This window comes from Passer montanus, unplaced genomic scaffold, assembly GCF_014805655.1.
Source record: "Passer montanus isolate IOZ18808 unplaced genomic scaffold, ASM1480565v1 scaffold25, whole genome shotgun sequence".
Taxonomy (NCBI): Eukaryota; Metazoa; Chordata; class Aves; order Passeriformes; family Passeridae; genus Passer; species Passer montanus.
Window position 1 is genome coordinate 10,852,693 of NW_024367149.1, and position 21,415 is coordinate 10,874,107.

The 21,415-nt window shown below is 41.1% G+C and overlaps 1 protein-coding gene across 4 annotated transcripts; it reads left to right on the plus strand.

Annotated features, from left to right (window-relative positions):
• The first annotated feature begins 11 nt into the window (after positions 1 to 11).
• Positions 12 to 19,672, plus strand: EFCAB7 (EF-hand calcium binding domain 7). 4 transcript variants are annotated; one of them, XR_005627694.1, is made up of 15 exons: positions 12 to 140; positions 2,263 to 2,432; positions 5,003 to 5,214; positions 5,565 to 5,651; positions 6,073 to 6,262; positions 6,955 to 7,082; positions 10,058 to 10,199; positions 10,713 to 10,822; positions 11,393 to 11,550; positions 11,734 to 11,867; positions 13,281 to 13,429; positions 15,163 to 15,372; positions 16,582 to 16,689; positions 18,390 to 18,458; positions 19,077 to 19,672. XR_005627694.1 is itself a non-coding variant. In XM_039711570.1 (14 exons), exons 2-14 carry the CDS (start codon positions 2,264 to 2,266, stop codon positions 18,396 to 18,398), a joined length of 1,806 nt encoding a protein of 601 aa, XP_039567504.1. In that variant the 5' UTR covers positions 12 to 140; position 2,263; the 3' UTR covers positions 18,399 to 18,568. The 4 variants fall into 4 exon arrangements, 3 of the variants coding, with proteins under 3 accessions (XP_039567504.1, XP_039567503.1, XP_039567505.1); XM_039711570.1 differs by lacking the exon at positions 19,077 to 19,672 and having other exon boundaries at positions 18,390 to 18,568; XM_039711569.1 differs by lacking the exons at positions 18,390 to 18,458; positions 19,077 to 19,672 and adding an exon at positions 17,724 to 17,973.
• The last annotated feature ends 1,743 nt before the right edge of the window (positions 19,673 to 21,415 follow it).

Consider the following 21,415-nt stretch of genomic DNA (forward strand, 5'->3'; position numbering starts at 1 on the left):
CGCCGGCTGGAAACGGCGCCGAGGGCGGGCCGGGCCGGGGCGGGGCCGCGGAGCCCGGCAGGGCTGCGGGGCCGAGACCGAGACCGAAGCCGAGCCCGAGCCCGGTGTCCGTGTGGGCTCGCCGGGCCCCGCTGTGCGCGGTAGGAGCCGGGCCGGGGCCGGCGATGTTCGGGCGGCGGGTTCGGGGCGGCCGAGCGCACCTCAGGGATCGCCGAGCGGGGCTGAGGGAGTGAGGGAGGGCTGATTCCCCTCAGGGCTGGGGGAAAGGGATTGTCATTTTAATTTTATTTTTTGGGTGGCAAATTTAGCCCTTGAGCCCCCTGTCCCCTCTAGGGAGGGAGGTGGTGAGATCCATGCGGGAAGTTTGCTCGTTTCAGGGGGATGAGGCGGGAGCCGGGCAGAGCTGCCCTGTGCCAGTGCGGGTTTGTGTGGGTTTGTGTGGGTGAGCCTGGAGGAATTGGTCAGTGCTGCCGCGGAGGGTCTGACCTTGGGCATCAGGAGGAATTTCTTACAGAAAGGGCGATTGGAAGGGGCTGCCCAGGGAGGGCTGGAGTCCCCATCCCTGGAGGTGTCCGAGGCATGGCACGCTGTGCTCTGGGCTGAGAATACTGCACTGGTTTGGCTTGGAAGGGGCCCTAAAACTCCAGTTCCACCCATGGGCAATTCCACTATTCACTACGACTCACATTCCATTGTGAATAATTCCACAACCATCCCAGGTTGCTGAAACACCCATCCAACCTGGCCTTGGAGACTTCCAGGGATTCAGGGGCAGCTTCCAGGGCCTCCCCACCCTCACAGGGAGGAATTTGTTCCCAATGTCTAATCTAAACCTTACTCTCTGCCTGGGCTGGATTGCTCCCCTCTGTCTATTTTTCTGAGGTGTCATTTATCCAGTAGAAATGCCCCAGCCTGAGCCGTGGGGCTGCTGGCAGTGCTGTCACTAAGCATTGCTCGCTGGATTTCCCAGCGATGGATTGGCAGCACTTCCCAACCCACATAAGAAATGCCTCAGTAATGGGAAGTCCGAGCACTGCAAACAGGAGTTCACATCTTCTAAACTGGTTGCTGGAAAATTAACATTTCTTCTTCCTCTCCTCCTTGTCTTTCCCCCCAGTTTCATTCCACGTGTGTAACACTGGTGCTTCATTATAGTGACACCTGTTTGCAGGGGCCAGGCTGTGCCAGGGGGTCCCTGTGGGCTCCTTCTGGTGCCTGTGTAATATTAAAGTGTCAGGGAGTTACAAATTGGGTACTCCATCCTTGATAAGCAATTATTATCTGCCTTCCCCAAGTGTAAAAGATCTGTATAACTCAACAAGGTGCCAGTGATTGAGGCCTCCTGAGTAAAAACCCAATGAGTCCTGAAGGGGACCCTGGGATGGTGTTGTCTTGTTGCTGAACTTGAGATATTCCATTTATTGTGCTGGAATATATTTCCTGAAGTCAACAGTGGGTAAAATAATACAAGAAACTGTTAAAGCAACAGCACAACAGGATTTAGTGTCCCTGTGTGATGGCCTTCTAAAAACCTTAATCATCCCTGGTGGAAGCAGAAAGCTGCTGTCAGAGTTTGCTGACCATTGCTGAGCAAACAGCAATGAGTTGTTTTAATAATTGAGAAAAAAATATGGTTTTGTTTTTTTTCCCTTCAATTATAACTGTATGAGCCTTGGATTTAAAAGGCCTGTGTTGCTCAAAGTTTTATGCACATTTATTTCTATTATTTATATTTAAATTATATATATTTATATAATATATATTATTTCCTCTTATTTATATATATTTATATTTATATTCTAAGAAATATAATTCTGGATTCCCATTTTGACCAATTTTATTATTATTATTATTAATATGTTTTGTTGAGTTATAGGAGTAAAAAGAGCAAACATGGATGGCAAAGCCTTGTTTCACAGATAACATGAAAATGTGTTTTTGTGCTTTCAAAAATCAAGACTGCATAATATTTATATAATACTTGCAATATCAAATGCCTGCAACTATATAAAATAAAGTGAAATAAAACTTTTTACTGCCAATGAAGGATAAACTGTGAATAATAAGTAAAGCTGAAACTCTTTCTGCTTGTGGCTCTCATGGTGCTTGCCTACAAGTGTAGATCATAATTCCCATCCCAGATTTAGAGAAAAGAAAGGCTATGACCTGGATGTTTGGGTGACTGGGGCTAGTCAGTGTTTCAGAGGACAAACAAATTGTTAAGACAATTACAAATTCTAACTGGAATCTCATCCCTCACAGGATGGCCAGCACTCCTGGGAATCAGAAAGCCACACACTCAGAAAGTTCCCAAGGGAAGAAGTCCCAGCATGCAGAAGAAGCCATTTTTTACATGAACTGCAGAGCAGCTTATCTGACTGTCTTAAAAAGCAGCTTAGAAAATATTAAATCAAAAGAACAACTCATTTTAGGTAACAATTGGATCTTTTTCCCTCTAACTCTTCCGTGGGATGATTGCAGTGGGGGTATCCCTGTGCATAAACTCAGCAACTGGTTTAAGGGATTGAGAGCAGTTTTGGATGCCTGCTGGAAGTGGGAATGCCAGACAGAGACATTTTATTGTAGATTGTTTTATTACAGATTTTATTTCTAAATCACCAGTAGGAAAGGTGACTTAGATTTAGAAAGGTGATTCAGTTTAGAGTGGGCCTCTGTCCTGGCACAGAAACCCACCATAACTGGTGTTCCATAAGAATTCTTACTCCTTATCTCAACTCCTGAATTACTGAATTCCTTTTATGTGCTGGAATCTAAAATTCTCATTTTTTTGTCCAGACTATATCTGTGTATAAGTGGTGGTGGTGTCAGCAGTACACCACAAACCACAAATCTGCTTCAGCTGCACTAAATAAGGCTGTTGGTAGAAACTGAAAGCTGTGGGGCTTTGGTTTGAAAACTTCAGGAATTTCAAAGGGAAGTGAGAAAAATTTACCTGAAAAATGGAAGTTGATTTCTTAACAATGTAACTTAGTGACCAGGTAAGATAAGGAAAGAGTAAGGTAAGACTGAGTAATAAACAACCTCAGTTTTGAAGGAGGTTTCACTACTGCAGATAAAATTCCTCAAGCAAATACAATTCCAACTTTGCAGTTTCTTGGAGTTGTGGGATCGTGTGCTCTCTTTGGGTGATGACTTTTTTTCCTTAGAGCATTTTTGTTCTTTTTTAAAAGGTTTTTCATGGAAACCACCACTGTAAAAGCTGAGTGCACTGATTGTAGCTTCTTTCCCTACAGCAGAACATGAAATTCCACCCATTACCAAGCATATTCCTACAGCTTGTGACTTGGTGCTCTCCAGGCTTTCCCAGCTGCAATAAAAGGGCCTTTATGGCATCCCAAGGATAGTTTGGGATAATCTGGATTTTAACAGAGGGGTGGTGTGAGCAAATGTCATCTCTCTAATAAATGCTTTGGCTTTCAGCTCTGTCCATATGCCACTTGGCTACACAGCAAGTGTTTGGGCTTTTTGCTTTCAAGGTCAACTTGGAAAGGGCAGTTAATTGTTTAGACTCTCAATCCTTCCAGAGACATTTAATAATTTATTTTAGAATTTGTAAGCATTGAGAGTTAAAGACTTATATTTCATCTTAAGTCAATTTTGGCATTTCTCAAATGAGTGGTGCCAATGTTTAAGCCCCTCTTGCTTCATAAATTTTGTCTGATATTCCAAACTAAAGTGAGAGATTGGCCCTGGGAAATTTTATTTGTAGGAGTTTTGCTTATCCCCAAAGAGTAGCTTCATTTCCTGTCTGGAGTGATTTAGCAGAACCAGATCATAAAGAAATATAAATAAAAGGTGCAGTCTGACTGAGCTTACACAAATACAAATTGGGAGGCATGTACGGAATGGTGAGTGCTGATGTCCCTGGAGATATAAAATTAAAGATTGTGTATTTGAAGGGTATCTGTCAAATATAATCATGAGCTGCCCTGACATTCCAGGGAGCTCTCCCATCCATGGGAGCACACCCCCAGAGTCCCTGCCCTTCCTTCCCTGGCTGCCCTGGCCACTGAAATCCCCAAGGCATTGCTCCGTGCCCAGGCGTGGCTGGGACAAAGATGTGAGCCCTGCTCTGCTCTGGCTCTTCCAGCAGAGGTGGCAGGCCACAAGTCTTTATTTAGTGCTTGGCATGAAGCAGGGGTTAACAGCAGAGGTGCCTGGTTTATGTGTTTGTTTGTTTGTTTGCTTGGTTTGTTGGTGACAGGGGTCCCACTGAGCATTGTCACCATGCCACCGCCTCATTTCACAGATGCTCTTCAGCAGTTCCCAGCACAGGCTTGGGCACTGCTCAGCTGGCTCAAAACCAAGTGCCAGCCCAGGTGGAGATGGAGGATCTCCTGTGCTTCCCTTAAAGATGATTTGGGAAGATACAAAAGCATCCCTCTCATTTCAGATAGACTGTGCATTTGAATTTAATTTCCATTTAATGTAATGCACTGAAAACTGAAAGGTTGTTTTCAGTAAACACCTTGAAGAGGCAAATGGATCCAGCAAATTCATTTTGGAGGATGCCAGGTGTAACACCCATGGCACTGGTTGCCTGTGTGGCATTGGCTGCCTGGTGGTATCATTTTTCCCTTAAAATTCATGCATAATTTGAATTGATACATTCAAATGTACAGGCATGACTTAAAATATTGTCTCAGATAAATTCTACTCCAGATTTCAGGTCTTGGTGAAGGCAGCGCAAAAATGATGTTGGTCTTAGTAGAAATAGGATCTAATAATGTACAGACTTAAAAATAATATATTCTTGATGCTAAGACACTGCATATAGGCTGAATTTTACACTTGAGACTGTCTTTGAGTTCATGTATATTTTGATTAAGATCATAACCAAAACTGTTCTTCAGATTCACTTTTCTCTTGAAGTGATTTGGCTTAAAAAAAATCTGAATGTGAAAAGTGACTCAAGGATGTTTGGAGAAAACTCCTTTTCTAACACTGGAATATGTATGTAATATTGTGTTTTATTACTCAGTGCTTCAGCGGGCTGGAAGAAATCCTTCTCAGAAGACCATTAACAAATACTGGACTTCACAAACATCTTCACTGAATTTTGATGACTTTTGTGCTATTTTAAAAAAAGAAAAGCCAGCTACAAAAAACGAACTGCTCGAAGCATTTGGTAAAATAGACACAGCTAAGGCTGGATATATTTCACATGATGAACTTTGTAAAATTCTTACAACAGTAAGTATCTAATTATCCATCCTTAATTGGTAGAGATTTTGGAAATTAGATGGGGAGCTGGGATTCCCCATTTTATGGAAGATTTTCATGGTGGGTTTCTAGAAGACACCACAAAATTACATAAACTGATACAGTTGATCTCTTTGATATTTAATAGCATTGTAAAGACAAAGTTTTTTAATGATTTAAACCACTGTTTTCATGATTCAAATCAAAATCTGTTGAAATCTATTGCAAGATAAGATTCTCTGAAAAAGTATAAAAAGTCTTTTCCTTTGTTATGGAATTTGTGCTGTAGGTGAACAGGATTCTTGATTAGGAACCCAAACTGAGCTGCTTTTTCCTTGCAGAGAGGTGATAAAATGACCTGGGAGGAAGTGACCAGCATTACTAAACAAGCTGATTTTAACTGCAATGGCAAACTTGACTACAACAAGGTATGGCCAAGAGTGATATTTGTTCTTTTGTAATTGACAATATGAGCATTAGTGATGCCTTTACCCCAGGATTCTAAATTTTGGACTGAATAAACATCCCACAAAGATTGGTACATAAATGTGGTTTCATAGGAGGAAAGCTGGTATGCTAAAAAATCAGTCTTCCAATATGTACAAAGGAAAAGTTGAAAGTCACACTTAAGTTTTGTTCAATATTTGGATCTCCTTGTTGAATCATAGCTGCATTTACTATGATATTTGAGTGGTTTTCCTGATTAATGAAAATTAAAATTATGTTTGGCTTGCAGAGGAAATGCATTCCATGTGCTGAGCTGTGCTTTCCTTGCTAAGGCTACATTGTACTCCTTAAACCTTTTGAGAAATGTGGCTTGGTAAGTGAACTGTTCTTTTATTCTCTCAGTTCTGTGAGCTGTACCTGAGCACCAGTGAGCAGTGCTGCAAAGCTGCCAGGGACAGGCTGGCAACTGACCCTCGACTGAGGCAGCAGCACTTTGGGAACCAAACTGAAAACGTCCCTGAAGGGATCACCCTGCCAGGGCCAAAGCCATCCCCGAGGGTCTGCAGGAAAACTGAGCACAAACTGCCTAAAGGTATTTCTATTTCTTACATTTTATGTTTTCTTTCTGTTGGAGATGAGGCTCTGGCTCAGTGAGCAGTTGAGTTTTTGTTTAATTTTTCTCAGATTAGTGAAGATTTTAATGATGAATATAATTTCTCCTGTGGCAGTCACATCAGTGTGTCAGTAAAATATATTCAAATGACTGCATCTGTGAAACCCACAAACTCCTAAGGGTGGATTCTGTTGATTTTCATGTGGCACAGTCCAGAGGGAAGAGAGAAAATTAATGCTCAGGTGTTGCAATATAGGCAAATTATTTATTTCCTTCCTACCCCAGAGATGAAACCCTAAACATTTCTCAGTAAGCTGTGTGCTTGTTTCAATAATTGAAGCTGCTTTTCAAGCACAATTAATAAGTTGTGGACAGTTTAATGTTCTTCCTGAAGTTACAAAGATACTTCAAAACCTTCCCAAACTGCAAAAACTCCCCAGGGAATGGACTGCAGAGGCACCAAGTAAGAAATGTTGGGGTGTAGTTTGTGCTGTTCCAAGTTGCTTCAAATCAAAGAGGTGCAGAAATGTCACAACAGTGATGAAGGGAAGTTCTCTGATGGAGTTCTTCTCATCCAGTTTTCTTTGTGCTTCTAAATGCAAGGTTTATGATAAACAGCACTAGGAGAGGGTTGGAATAATGTGGCTGTAATTAAATATCTCTGTTTTTAGGTGACAGCAGAGCTCCTTCAAGACCTTCATCAGCTCAAAGCAGCAAAGCTTCCACCTCCACCACGGTCACTGTGGGTGCCAGCAGCAGCAGGAACACAAAGCTAATTATTGAGCCTGACACAATGAAGGTATCACACTGAAATGATGGTGTTTTCCTCCAGGCACCTGTGTTGGTGCATTTTAAAGAAGCTAAAAATCAGAGAAAAATGGTGTCTTATGTTTTATTTACAGTTTGTCAAGGGCAGCTATAAACTACTGAGAGCTTTCTTGATACGTATTATTATTAACATTTTTATATACTGTTGGTTTTGCTGACAACAAGTTATTGGAAATAATTTTTCAGGTGTGAAGGTTTAATAGAACAAAATGTGGTTTTTATAAATGAAACCACTGTTGGAGAAAACAGTTAATGACTTCTTGAGAAATTTAAAATTGAATAATTTATTAGGTTGGTGAGAACTTTAAATGCTTAAGTAGTCTGAAAGATTGTGTATCATAAACCTTTGCATGAAAGGTAATTGGAAATAAATAACAGATCTGTGAGCATATTCAGTTTCTTGGGCATTGCTTGGTAAATAGGTGCTATAACCTGAAAATATTGATTTTTAGTTAGACTAATATGTTCGATCAGTATTTTCTTTTAAATAAATCACTCATTCAATACAAATTCCTGGGGGAGAGAGACAACAAAGTCACTTTGCTAAGTCAATATTTGTAGAGTGTTAATATTGATCTTTTTCCCTTTGTTTTCCCTTTCTTGACTGAACCTTTACTAGTTTTCTTTCAACAGAAAATAATAGCTGTAGAAATATAAAACATTAACTGGGAACTGCTGGGATACATTAAAAATGTGCACCTGGAGACTCCTGTATAAAAGGGAAAAATGGTTCTGACCACACAGTGGAAGTGCTGCTGGAAAACTGAACTGATTGTCCTCAGGAGCTGCATTTTTGTTTCAAATAACAACTCTGGATTTGTTATTGAGCTCTGAAGTCCTTTAGATCTTCCCCACTGCTGTCCAGTGACATTTGTTCTATATTAAAATTTCCAAACATCGCCTCCCAGGGGTTCTGTGCAGTGTGTTTAGGTAGCTGGACCCCCATGCAATTTAACCTGCAATCTCACCTTGTTCAAACATGATGTGGGGTGTATAAAACAGCACACACTTCCCCAAGATTGGGTTCTTTTTTCTTTCTACAAGCCAGTAAAAACTGACTAAAAAAAAAGATATTGATTAGTATTGCTTGGCATCATCCACAAACTGAAATCAATTAAGAAACATGGAAAGGTTTATTTCCTATTAATTAAATATTTTAAATTAATAACATTAGTTCTATATTAATTATATTAACATATAATATTATATGTAGTCAACATATTATAAATTAAATATTTCCTAGTAATAAACTATTAATTTCTTTAAACTTAATTTTGCACAATGCAAGCTCTGCCAGAATCAATCAGTAAAGTACCTAGGCTTTTATGTGCGGTGTGAATCAGAATCCACCACTCAAAAATTCTTTTTATTTGTCTTATATCCAATAATTTTATTTTATATTTTTGCTGTTCACCTGTCTTTTTGTACAAGTAAGAAAATATGCCCTCAGGAGCAGCAGCAGCTGTACATTTGTGACAGAGGAAAACAGTGAAAGTCAGAACATGGTGAAATGTCTAAAACTAAAAACACTTAGAAAATTCCTCTCAGTCATTGCTTTTTATTAGGAATTGTGCATCAAAGTGTGGATATTTTCAATATTGACTTAAATGTCAGTGGCAGTGACCAGCAGCAGGTAGTGCCTAACATTTCTTTCCAATTAACATTTCTAACACAAACATTTCCCACTTCAGCTACTGTTCAACAACTCCTTTTCTGCTTTGAAGGGACAGAGGAAAATCCACTCAGAACATCCTCTTTTAGTTTCCCAATTTTACGTACGTGTTTGGAATTTGGTAATTTAGGGCTTCTAGCACCCCCTTATGCTCTCTGCCAGAGTAACAGGGTTTGATTTCCCAAAAGGAAAGTTTAAGGATAAGGGTTTTGTCCAGCAGTTTTGGCAGGTATCAGGCTTGGAGCAAACAACCAGTTATTTCAGATGTGTCAAGTTTGAAGAAAACAAATCAATTTTAAAATTTCCTTTTAGGTGAGGTCAGGAGTCATGAAGTGTTGGAATAATCACTTCAGGAACAGCAGTGGAAATGATCCAAGGGGCTGAACTCCATGTTGGAATTCTGCCCCTGATTTATGTTAATCCCAGCTCTCATTATCCACTTTTTGACTGACACAACCCCAGCTGTTGCTCCATATTCAACCCTCACCATTAAATCCCAGGAATAGTTTGTCTCTGATCACTTTTTTCCTAATTATTTTTTATGATTGGTCCCCTTTTTCCTTGTCCTGTCACTACAAATCCTGTTTTATGGATAAAGATGAGTATAAAATTATTGGATGGATTTGTTAATTAGGTTTATTCTGCTCCATAGAAGTTAGCCATGTCCAGAAATAGCTGCACTTAAGGATTATCCCTGGAAACTTCTCCAGCAGGTTGTGGCCACAATGAAAATAATATGGGAAATTATAGGAGGGCAGGGACTTGCACAGCAGTGCCTGCCAGGGATTGGCCATCTCACTTTATTTTTAATTAATCTTTGTCTTCTCCACAGCCAATTTACTTTGAAAGTCTTCTAGAATTTCTTGAGCAAAATCTTAATTAAAAAAAAATTCCAAATCTCGAAAGAACAGCAGAAAGGGAGTTGCAAAGTGTATAATATTTGTATTTAAATTATTCCATGCTGTCAGCTGTTTGCAAATATAATTAGCAGAATCTTCATGGCAATTCCAGTTTAATTTTCAGCTGCAGGAGCATTGGGGTAATCTCTCTGCTTTTCAGGCATTTTCACAAGTGAAGCCATGTTACTTTGCAAAAATTGTTTATAAAAAGGACTATTTGGGATTTTTTTAAAAAATAAAAGTATATTGATGCTGTATCTCATGGTGTGTTTTATGCAGGCTTAATTCAATAATCAAATTAATTAACATTTCAGAGAAAGCACTTTTATCTTCATCCAAAACAGAGCAAACCCCTAATATTTTCTTGGTTTCCAGGAATGGCAATGTGCACAATCCAAGGGCTGCTTCTACCTGGAGGAAAATGGGGAAATCATCAGTCACAAGTACAGGCTGCACTTAGCCCAGAGATCTGCAGTTTGTGTCACCATCAAACCTTTCAGAATTCCCCAGGCACAAGGTGAGTGCATTAATATCTCATTTTCTTCTCCAAGCCACCACCTCTTTTTAAGATTTACCATGGGGCTTCATCCAGTTGCTACATTGGAATTATTTTTTCCCCCAAGTAGAATATTCCCTTTTTAATCCCATAAAACAGGAGCCTTTCAACCCCAAAATTGTTTTAAAATGACCTGGGCTGGATTTTTTTAAACAAATTTGTGTGGTGTGTAACCATTCCTTGATATTCTTGACCCTTAATGATGGAACTATTTTATCAATGATAAAATTAATAATTATCTGTAAGACAAGGTTTGGAACAATTTATCTGCTTGGCCTAAACAGGAAGAAAATGCCAATTGCATAGAGTTTTTTTCCCATTTTTCATCACCAGGGATCAATAAATACCATGGGAATATCTATTTTGAGATGCAAATAAAAACAAATTTGGGTCATTATTATTATTATTATTATTATTATTATTATTATTATTATTATTATTATTATGCATTTTGGGGGATATTTTTCTTTCCAGGAAAATCTTGTCACTGGGTGTCAGTGGATACAGCTTTGTTTATTCTGAAGGAAAATGAAACCCAAGAGAATTTACAGCTTGTGAGCTTTACTGAACTCCAGAACAAAGAGGTTAGAGATTTCTGGTGTATTCCTATTTTAATTGTTAATTTTTAGTGTGTGTGTTAATGCTGGAGGTGTGAATTCCATGGGTTTGGAAGGAATTCCAGCTGTACCAGAATTGCTCAGTTGCTGGCTATATTTACTTACACTTTTATACTTTATACTTTATTTATATTTATAGCTACTCTGTAAAAACTCAGCTGCATTTCTGCACCTTCAAACACAACATTTCCAAGGCAAAATTTGTTTAAATTTCCTTTAATTTTCTTTCTCCTTGCCCTTTGAACTTCATAGTGCACAGAATATTCTTTTCCTGTGGCAGAGATACGAGAGCATCAACTTATTTTCCCCCTCTTCCCTCATGTCTCTCCTTCTGTTTTTCTAACTTTTATTCTAAGAGATTCACTATTTTTTAATCTTTAAAGTGGCATCACACAGCATGAGGAGACAACCCAGCATTCCCAGCGTTTTCAAGTAATGAATTTTCAAGTAATGAATTTTATGTGAATATTACTGGCAACAGGGAAAGGCATCATTTGAGAAGTTCTTCCAAACTTTTCTGTCTTCCTTTAAGAGCAGATGTTTGGCTGGAGAGGGGAGCTTGGATCTGGGCTTTACTGGCTGCTCCCTTTCACAACTGGTTGCAGGCTGAGGAAGAGAAAAACCCAAATCACTGGGGAAGCCAAACTGGTGTGGAGGGATGAAGATGGAGAGCTGGCTCTCACCAATGAATTCCGGTGAGTTTTGTTCCCAAACATGGAAATAAAAATCTCTTTTCCAGCGAAAATGTGGCTTTTAAAATCTGGATTTTCCTGAGGTACTCTTTGTACAGAATAATCTCCAACAGACTGGCCAGTTCTTGGCAATATTATGAGACAGTAAAAGGAAGTGGAGATAGTTTGGCCTTTTTCATCCCTCAGAGCTGCTTTGCTGGATATTTTTGAAACCATTGATCTGGATGGGAATGGCCTCCTGAGTCTGGAGGAGTACAACTTCTTTGAGCTGAGGACTAGTGGGGAGAAGTGTGACCAGGAAGCCTGGGCTGTGTGCAAGGGTAAGTTCATTTCTGTGGTACAGCTAATTAAGGCTATCAATTAACTTCCAATAGACCTGGATATTCTGTACCTATTCCAAGAACACATGTAGATATTTTTCTCTTCCTCCTTTCTTCTTCTTTTTTTTTTCCAGTCTCCTGTCCTTTGCTTTGCTTCATTCTGCTGTGTGTGCCACTGACCTTCTGCTGAGAAAATTCTTCCCCTTCCTAATTGTTTTGTAGCTGCCAAAACCTACAGGGTTTGTAATCCTGGATCATATGGGGAAGGAAACTGTCACAGGTATTTGTTTCATCCATCTCCTTTGTGCAGATTGGGCTGGTGCTGCTTTTTTTATCTCACAAAGTGTGGAGAGGGACATTTAATTAGTGTGGATCTGATGCTACAAATTAGCATCCAGAGTTTTTGTGGGTTGCCAGTGTCTCCTTTTATAATTCCATGTCATGTTTGACATAATTCCTTTGGAGGCTGTGGCACATTGGCCAAAATACTTTAAATCTGGCAATTCTCTTCCCAAAACACTCTGAGGTATCTGATTTTGTCCTAACTCACGGAAAACTCCTACAAGAATACATTTCTAGGACTGAATTTCTCCTCTGTTTGATGCCTGGATGTGCTTTTCCACCCTTGATGCCTTTGCCAGGATGATCCAAGGAGGAGGGGTGGAAATGTGTGAATAAATAAGAGAGGAAGGAGGAGAAGCTGGGGAATGTTTCACCAGGTCATCAATCAGAGGAAGGGTTCACACGAATATCATCAATCTTGACACCAAAGTTCAAGCCATTTATTACAGCATCTGTACCCTTGGATAGATTTATTAAATTGGTAATCCCTTTTTAATAATATATAGTAAAGATTTAGCATTGTTATGAAGATGAGAACACCATTTTTAAAAGTTCCTGACATGAGGACATTTCAATTATGTGTTTGCTGACATTAGAGTGGTGGATCTATGATATTCTCTCTAGAGAGGGGTGTTAGGATTACTGGAATTTTATTGCTTTTTAGGAACTAAGTAAATCATTTCTGTATCAAGGACCTGAAGCATTTCAAGGTGCTGGCTCTAGCTGGCTTTCATTTCCCATTCCTAAAATACCCCATTCTGCAAAGCTCAACCACAAATTTTAGGAAAAAAAAATCCAGATGAGCTCTTTTTGTTTGGAAATCTCCCTTTTTGGGGCTATCCAAGGAGCAAGCTGTTTGTAGGCATTGTCCCAAATCCACAGGGCAGCTCTGCAAACAGCACATGCCTGCTCAAGGACATTCTTTCCCAAATAATCTTGGAGATCCTGAGGCTCTAAGTTGGCTCCATCTTTTCAACCTTGTTAACTAGAGGGGGATTCTGCCTTTGGAAGGATGAAGGTGTTTGCAGGCAGAACAGATTTTTAAGTGCTGTTTTTATTCCTTTGAAACAGAAAATTTTGAGATGAAGAAGAATGAACTAACAAGACAAGGATTCCTGGATTTGAATCTCATGGAAGCCAACGACCGGGATGGGGATCCCTGGGACCTTTGGGTCACTTTGTTGTCCCTGGGCTACAACAAAGCCTTAGAAATGACAGAGGTAGGAGAGGCACAAAAGAGCAAAAACCCCTGCACCTTTAACTGCTGCAATCTTTGTGCCTGCCACAAAGTGATTGCAGGAGGGCAGGACCCACTGCCACCATCCAGGGCTGCCACTGCCACTGTCCTGATTCTGGGAATGGCATTTGGATCTTTGAAAAGAGAAAATTTCCTTTGCTTTGGAGAAAGCCAGGATGTTATGGGGTTGTAGAGGAAGGGGTTTTGGATTGCATCTGTTAAAATAATCCATGCACTCTGTTGGTGGGGATGATAGGAAGGTAAGGGTGGTAAACTGTGACCTGTCAGCAAATTTAGAAAAAACAGGACTTTTTTTTCTTTAAAAAGTCAAATTTGTGGCCCAAACCACAATGGAAGTGGATAAAGGTAATTTTTTTTTCATGTGATTCAGAATTTCTAGTTTCCAGACATAACTATTCCTGTTATTGTTGCCTTTCACAACAGTGTCTGAAGAGGTTCAACATAAAATTTTAATGCTTCACTAAAATTTTAGGGTTTGGGTCACACATTGTTTACTTTGCAGGACCAGAGATTATTTCTCTGATGTTTCTGTGCACTTACAGATTTAAAAAATTATTTAATTTTTTTTATATTCTGAAATACATATTGCATATTTCTGATGTCAATAATTCTTTTTAAAGAAAGAGGATCTCTTTTAAGAAGAGAAAAAGTTATGAAAAATTAAGGAATTAAGTGTACAGATAATTAAATATTTTAATTCCCAGGAAAGGCAGATTTTTGGGATCAGTCTGACAATATTATTTAATTTTGTTAAACAGGTCAATATATTCATATCAAGACCTAAAAATAGTCAGTATGAGAGATATCAGTTGTCTCTCAGTGAAAATTTTGCGATGGTGCTGAGGAATTTAAAGATGAGCTCCTTTTCCTCTGACTTGTGGTTGGCAGAGCACGTGCAAGGCTGTTTTTCTGCATTTCAGCCACAAGAGAGAGCCCTCCTCCAAAAAAGAGCATTTTGGGGAGGTTCTTCTCCAGTCAGGAATTTCAGGAAGGTGTTTTGTGCCTTGTCCCAGCTGTGGTTTCTGGCTGCAGCCTTTGCTTTCCAGAGGACAGCACAGCTCTCAAATGTAATTAGTAATTTAGTAATTCATCTAAAAATCTCCAGCTGTTAACTCGTGTCTCTCACTTGAGTCTTTAATTCCTTCATTTCAAATAATTTCAGATTGATGTTTTGGGAGCACTGAGAGAGAACTTGGGAAATCCTGGTGGATTCCTGCAGCCTTTGGAAGGGAATTGAGGTGCTGGGCCTGAGTCTAAGCAAATACAAACCCCTGGTTGTTCCACCAGGAGTAAAATGCAGCCAAGATACTGCCAGAGTGCTCAGTGCTGCATTGCAGAGGTGTTAAATCTCTGTGGGGTGGCACAACCAGCAACAGTGGGACAGGTTTATTTCAGACACTGAAATACATTCAGGTTTCATCTTAATTCCTGGACATTTTGCTGTCCAAGGAGGGGTTTGCTGTGTTGAACTATGTCAGGTGTACTGGGAAGGGCATGAAAAAGACCACTTGTCTTGGGATTTCATTTAGTGTAAAAGATTGCCACAGCTCACAGTTTATAATATTTATATTCAGGCAAATATTTATACCTGGGTCATTCTAGTTCAAATATGAAAATACTTAGGAGCTGTGGGTGAAAATCTGAGGGGAAAAACTACAGCTGGAGTGATGCTAAAACTCATCTTCTCCACTGCAGGCCTGCCCCTTTGTCATTGACATCTGTGCAGAGAGGTGCAAACCCAGACTCAGAGCCATTTCCCTGGAGGCAGGGGGCTCCCAGCTCAGCAGGGCTCTCTGCAGGTCTGTGGTCAGCAAGGGAGAGGCCAAAGTGCTGGATGGCTCTGGGGACATCTGCATCCACACCCACAGATCAGGCAGCAGGATCACCTCTGTGATTGAAAATAAGGTATGGCCTGGAGCTTCCATACTGCACTTTGTGTTCAAGTCTTATTGTTCCTCCTCCTTCCTCGGGTCATACTTGAGAATTGCTGTTCCTGAAATCAGGTTTTGGTGTCTGTTTTGTTAAAAAAAACTCTGCCTGAGGTGTTCATTGTGGCTTCAGAAGAGCCTGGGTCAGTGCTCTGGGAAGGGTCAGATTGTTATAATGAGGCAAGCACTTCTAATTACCATATAAAAGGAATACTTTTTGTGTTCACACCCCAATTTTTCAATATTTTGACATATTAGCATCATCATATGAGGAAACAAACACTAACAGCAGGAAATGCAATCAGAGCAAGAGCAAAGATCACAGCATTTACACTGCTGAATATTTTCAGTGTCCATAAAGTCAAAGAGCAGTAATTTTTAGGAGTGTTATGGATGAGTTTTTACCTGATTATTCTGCCATGTGTGCTTTATTATGAATTCAAGCTGAAAGTTGTAAATCCAAGTAGAAGTGGTTGGTGAGATTTTAAACCTTTTTCCATAGATCACAGTGATTGTTCTCAGTTTTCTTTATACTGTGAGTAATAAACACAGCATAGTAAGATGTTAAACTTCAGATGCTTTAAACCTTCAAAGATCACAGCAAGAAGTATATTTTTAAATGTCCAGACATTCAAAAGGGGGTGGCTTGGTGGGGCTAATATTAGGACTGGATGCTGAGGCTCCTGGAACTCTGGATTTGGCTTTGCACTTCGCCCTTTAGGGTGGATATTCCAGAGTTATTTTTGTGTTTGGGGATATGTCAGAGAAGGAGATCAGGGCTGCACTGAGACAACTGGATGTTCTCTGCCCCAGATCTCTGCCCACTCTGTTTATACCACTTGGGTTTGGTTTTCAGGTCTCACCAAGCTGGGTGGGAATGCTGGGGAAGCTCCACGGGGGGATCTGGACAGGCTGGGAAGATACAGCAAGGTCAGGTTGTAACTTCACAAGTCCTTGTGTTGTTTCAATGAATCTTTAATTACTTTGGACCATGAGTGTGGCACTAAGGTGCATTTGAAACTGTTACTTACAAAGAGTGTCTGTTACTCTTCAGAGTATCCATTAAGCATTTCTATCCCTAAAACAGCAAGGTCACAGGAAGTCCAAGGACTGTGCACTTGTTACACAAAGAACAGACACTTAACCAGGAAAGTCTGATGGTTCCTTCATGTTTTTTCACCTGCAGTCTGAAAATAAAGTGATAATTCATGTCAACAATGAGCAGAGTAAGAACTGCCTGAACAATAGGGGACTGACAGTTTTTGCTGTGGAAGTGGCTCCAAAATCCATGATGGTAAGGTTTTTTTATTGCTTAGCCAACTTTAGAGAAAGTAAAACTCTAAAGAGAAACTTTAGGTGGTATCTTTATATTTTCTTTATGTAGGGTTTTTATCATGATAATGAGCATGTGGACAGTGGCCTCTTCTGTCCAGAACAGATCAGATGCACTTTTTGATATTTCAAAGCTGATCATGTACTGAATGTATCCCTGTTTTCCTGTGCAATTTCCTATAAAAGTCAATAATCCACTTTTTCATACGTGGGCCTGTTTCACTTGTCTATTCTATACATGCACCATTCACTGATATTTTTAATACTCTTTTTCTAAGGCTGTATTTTTTTCTCACTTAACAATTTTTAATCCCACGTGTTGATGCCTGTGAGAATAGACCAAGCATGCACTAATCAGAAAGAGAAATAAATGTATTGCAGTCCTTGTGCACACTGTGATTTGCTGGTGGTTAACTGTTGTTAAACTTGATTTAGGGATCATGTTAACCATGAGATCATGTCCTGCTGCAGAGCTGGGCAGGCTTTAGTGACAATTCCAAATGAGGGTCCTGAGGGATGGAATGTGATGCTTTACAAATGCAAATGATGTTTTTCTTCATTTATTTATGAATAACCCCCTGGTTTTCTTTTTCTGAAGGTACACTTTCTTTGTTTAAAAGCAAAGGCATCCAAGCTCTTTTATATTTCCCAGCTTTCCAGGGTGGATTCATTCCTGTTGTGAGCAGAGCAGTCCCATGACACAGGCAGGGCTGGGACCTATTTAAATTGCTGCTGACATTTTGAATATCCACTGCCTCATCCTGTAAGGTGGTTTTAAATTTTAATTCAGGCTTCATTCAGGATAAACTGTAGGCTCAATCCTTATGGATATTTTTCTGTTAAATTCAAGAGTAATTTTTTAATATCTGTCGATGCAGATGATGAATATCCATCATTTAGTGACACAAGTACTGAACATTTTGCTTCCACAGCACACTGGGTAACAGTTTCCCAGTAAAGAGAATTCTCTTTCACCTCTGCTTTCTCTTGTGCCAGGTCTGTCAGCACGTGATGGCCCTGAATGAGCAGGAAGAGTGGATTTACAGCTGTGTGCACTCCCTTGTGTGTTAAACCTCCCAGTGCCAGGGCTGGGAGCAGCCACACTCAACCAGGATTAGCTTTGAGCAGCTTTTACACAATTTATAGTCTTGTCCTTCTCAAAAAGCTGGCATACATTTATATTTTTTGATGATTTTGGCATGAAAACACTGAGGCACAATAAAAATTAGTGCTGTTCAGTAGTCCAGCTGCCAGTTGTAACAGAACGGTGCTTTTTAAAGGATTGTTTCCCTAAATATGCCCTTATTTTCCATGCCATGGATTGTAATTCCATCACAGGCTGGAACTGCTTCACTGAGGGGAAAAAAAACTTTGTTGAATGGGTTCCTAATTAAACATTCCTGTGGTTTTGATGTGAGAAGTATAAAGGGATGAGGCTCTTTGTATTTTGTCACTGGATAAAGGGTTTGTTTCTTTCCCCTTTTTTTGGTCATTTGCTGATAATCCTTATCTTACCCTTGTTCTGTAATTTCTGCCTGGTTTTATACTCTTTATATAAAATAAAGTCTGCCTTTCCATATGCAATAAGGAAATAACATCATTTGAGAAAAACGAAGGTTTGTCTTGGGCTCTTGACTGTTAACAGCAATTAATTATTCCCAGGGCAGCTGAAATAAGAAGACTGAAGTGCACCAAGTTTAGGCTGCAACAGCAAAGAAAGCCATCTTTGAGGTACTAAAAACATTCAGCTTATTATATTTTCCTGGTTCCTCTAAATATCTATTAATGTGGAAAAAAAAGATGACCCTGGCCTCTGGCTGCTTAAATGTGTTTGAGTTTAAAATAGCCATTAAAAGTGTGTGACCTCATGTGTGAGGGCAGCAAGTTGTGTTGCAAAGTTATTTTTATCTGCCCCAAGTCCTGCTCTCCGCTGTTCCTCTGCTGTAATCTTACACTGGGCAAGTAAATGTCAGTGACAAAATGAGAGCTGGGCTCTGATTTACACACCCAGGCAGGATTCCTGGTGAGCTTTGAGTTTTCCATGGTTTTCCCTTAGCAAGTGCCACAGGTATCATTTCCATTTTCAAAACTGTCTGAAAAGAAGTTGAGGCCCCAAAAATACTTGGTGATTTTTAGCTCTGACTGAGCTCTGCAAATGCTGCCTCAGGCAAAATGTGGGTAAGGCAGAAATTCCCAGCTCCTTGTCTAAAAAGGAGCTGGGAAATGATGAGACACTGTGTGGAACAGACACTGCAAAGTGAGCAGTCCATTATTTACATTTCTTTTGTTTGTAAAATCAGCCTTTTTAGATGTGGCAGGAATTCATATGCAACTCTCTCTGCATTTTAGGAAAGGAATGGTTAAAGCTGAAAGAAGGGCTTAGCTGAGAAGTCACTGCACGTGGAAAGAGTTGGGTTTGCTGCAGGTAAAAAACATGGCACAGCTCTACACAGGGAACCTCATTTATTTTCTGATCCTCCTGCTGCCAGGAAGGGTTTCATTATCCAATTTTTTAAGAGGGCATAGGCAAAGTCTCCGTGGCAGTTTCTACCTTTCCTGCCCTGGAGGGGATGAGATTAGAGATCTTGGTTGTATCTGCAGAGTCTTTTTCAGTTTGTTCCAAACCCAGGTAACACCAAGACAGAAAAAAAGTCCAGCTTCTCTTTTTAATGTTGAACACAGGTACCAACTTATTTTCTTTGAGGGGAGAAAAAAAAATCTCTGTATGGGGTAATTTCAACTTCTGGAATGTTATCTTTTTTTGACAACTGGAGCTATAACAAAATTCAGCTTCTTCAAGGCTTTGCTAAAGCTGACCTTCCCTGCCTCTGCATCTGGAGCTCTGGGGGGCTCCTGCTTCTGTGGGGTGCTCACTTGAGCCAGGGCCTGAATGTAAGGCCAGTGGGGACATCCTGCTGCTGGCCACAGGGACAGGCAGGGTCTGGAGCACCTGGGACAGCTGGGGGGTCACCTGGAGAAAAGGAGCCTCAGGGGGTCGTACACAACTCCTGACAGGAGGGGACAGCTGGGGGGTCACCTGGAGAAAAGGAGCCTCAGGGGATTGTACACAACTTCTGACAGGAGGGGACAGCCGGCGGGTCAGGCTCTGCTCCCAGGGAACAGGGACAGGAGGAGGAAAAGGAGCCAGGGAAGGTTTAGATTGGATCTCAGGGAAAAGTTCCTGATGGAAAGTGTCTGATCCTGGCACAGCTGCCCAGGGCAGTGGTGGAGTCCCCATCCCTGCATGGATTTAAAACTCATGTGGATTTGGTACTTGAGGACACGGCTTAAGTGGTGGCACTGCTGGGGAAACGGCTGGACTTGCAAAATCTCAAATCTCTTTCCTAAACCATTCCATGATTCCATGACGCGGGCTCGGATAGAGCGGGGCAGCGGGGCGCGGAGGTGCCGGGGCTGTGACGGGCCGGGCCGGGCCAGCGCAGGGTGGCCTTGGAGTTGGAATAAGCAGCATTCCTGTACACACAGGCAGGATCCCTGTGGACCACTGTGAATAAGCAGAGTGGGGAACTTGTTCCCTGGGATGAAGTGTGAGTTTGTGCAGCTTTTTGGATGTGCACCCGGGGCCTGGTGGGCTGTGGCAGCATTCCAGGCACTGACCTCTCCATCATTTACACTTCAGCTCCATCCCAGAAGCAGAGGCCTGGGCTGGAGCCGTGCTGGGGGCTGATGAGGTGTTTTGGGAAGCGTGGAGGGCCGGGAATGTCTCGGATCCTCCCCTGGACCGTGCAGTCACTCACGTAGGAGCAGGGCTGAGCTCGCTGCCAGAGCTGCAGCAGCGGCTCCCAAGGGCTGCCCTTGCTGGCAGGAATTTGCCTGGGAGCATTTTATCCATGTGAGTTCCAGGTGCTGGGACAGAATTGGCTCTAAAGCCTGAAAATGTTCGGGAAAGGCAGGAAAAATGGGAGGTGGAGGAGGGAAACGTGTGGAAGAATATGTGGGCTGATAAATGAGCAGCAGGTAAAGCCTGGCTAAGCAACCAGAGGTACAGAGGGCACAGCCACTTGATTACAGATTATTACTTATTTAGGCCAGAGGTGTTACATTTTAGCAGCTCTGGCCTAAATAAGGCAGTGCAGGAACTGCCAAACTCGAGAGTAGCAAAACTGTCTGGTCCCAAGAAATGAGGTGACTAAAACCAGAGGGTTTCTTTAGCAAATGCAAAGCACTGGTTTTAAATAAATGTTGGTGTATTTTGGAGCACTTGAGGGATGCTTGGTTTGTGGGGTTTCTCTGTAATTGCAGATATCAGTTCCCTGGTGGTTACCACAGTGTAGTTAAGTAAGTCTCTTAAAATCCTCTTTCTTCATAGTAAATATGAAGTGTCTGGAAGTTCCCTGGCCTTCAAAGAGAAGGATGGACAACTTCATTCATGGTAAGAAAGTGCCCTGCAGAACAGGAACCAGCACATGGCAACTTCTTCCTGCAGCTGTGGGTTTGTGCAGGTGCTGGGGCTCAAACATCTGATTCCAGCAGCCAGGTCTGGGTCAGCAACCTCATGTTGAGAGAAGCTGAGTAATACTAAGAAAACTGCTGGAAAAGTGCATTTCTGGTCCTGAGCATGAAGAGGTGGTTGATGAATGCTTTAAAATCACGTGGTGTTAAGATCTGGCTGAGTGCTGCTCTCCAGGCACAGGACAGGCCTGAGGACCACAACTAATGATCTTTAG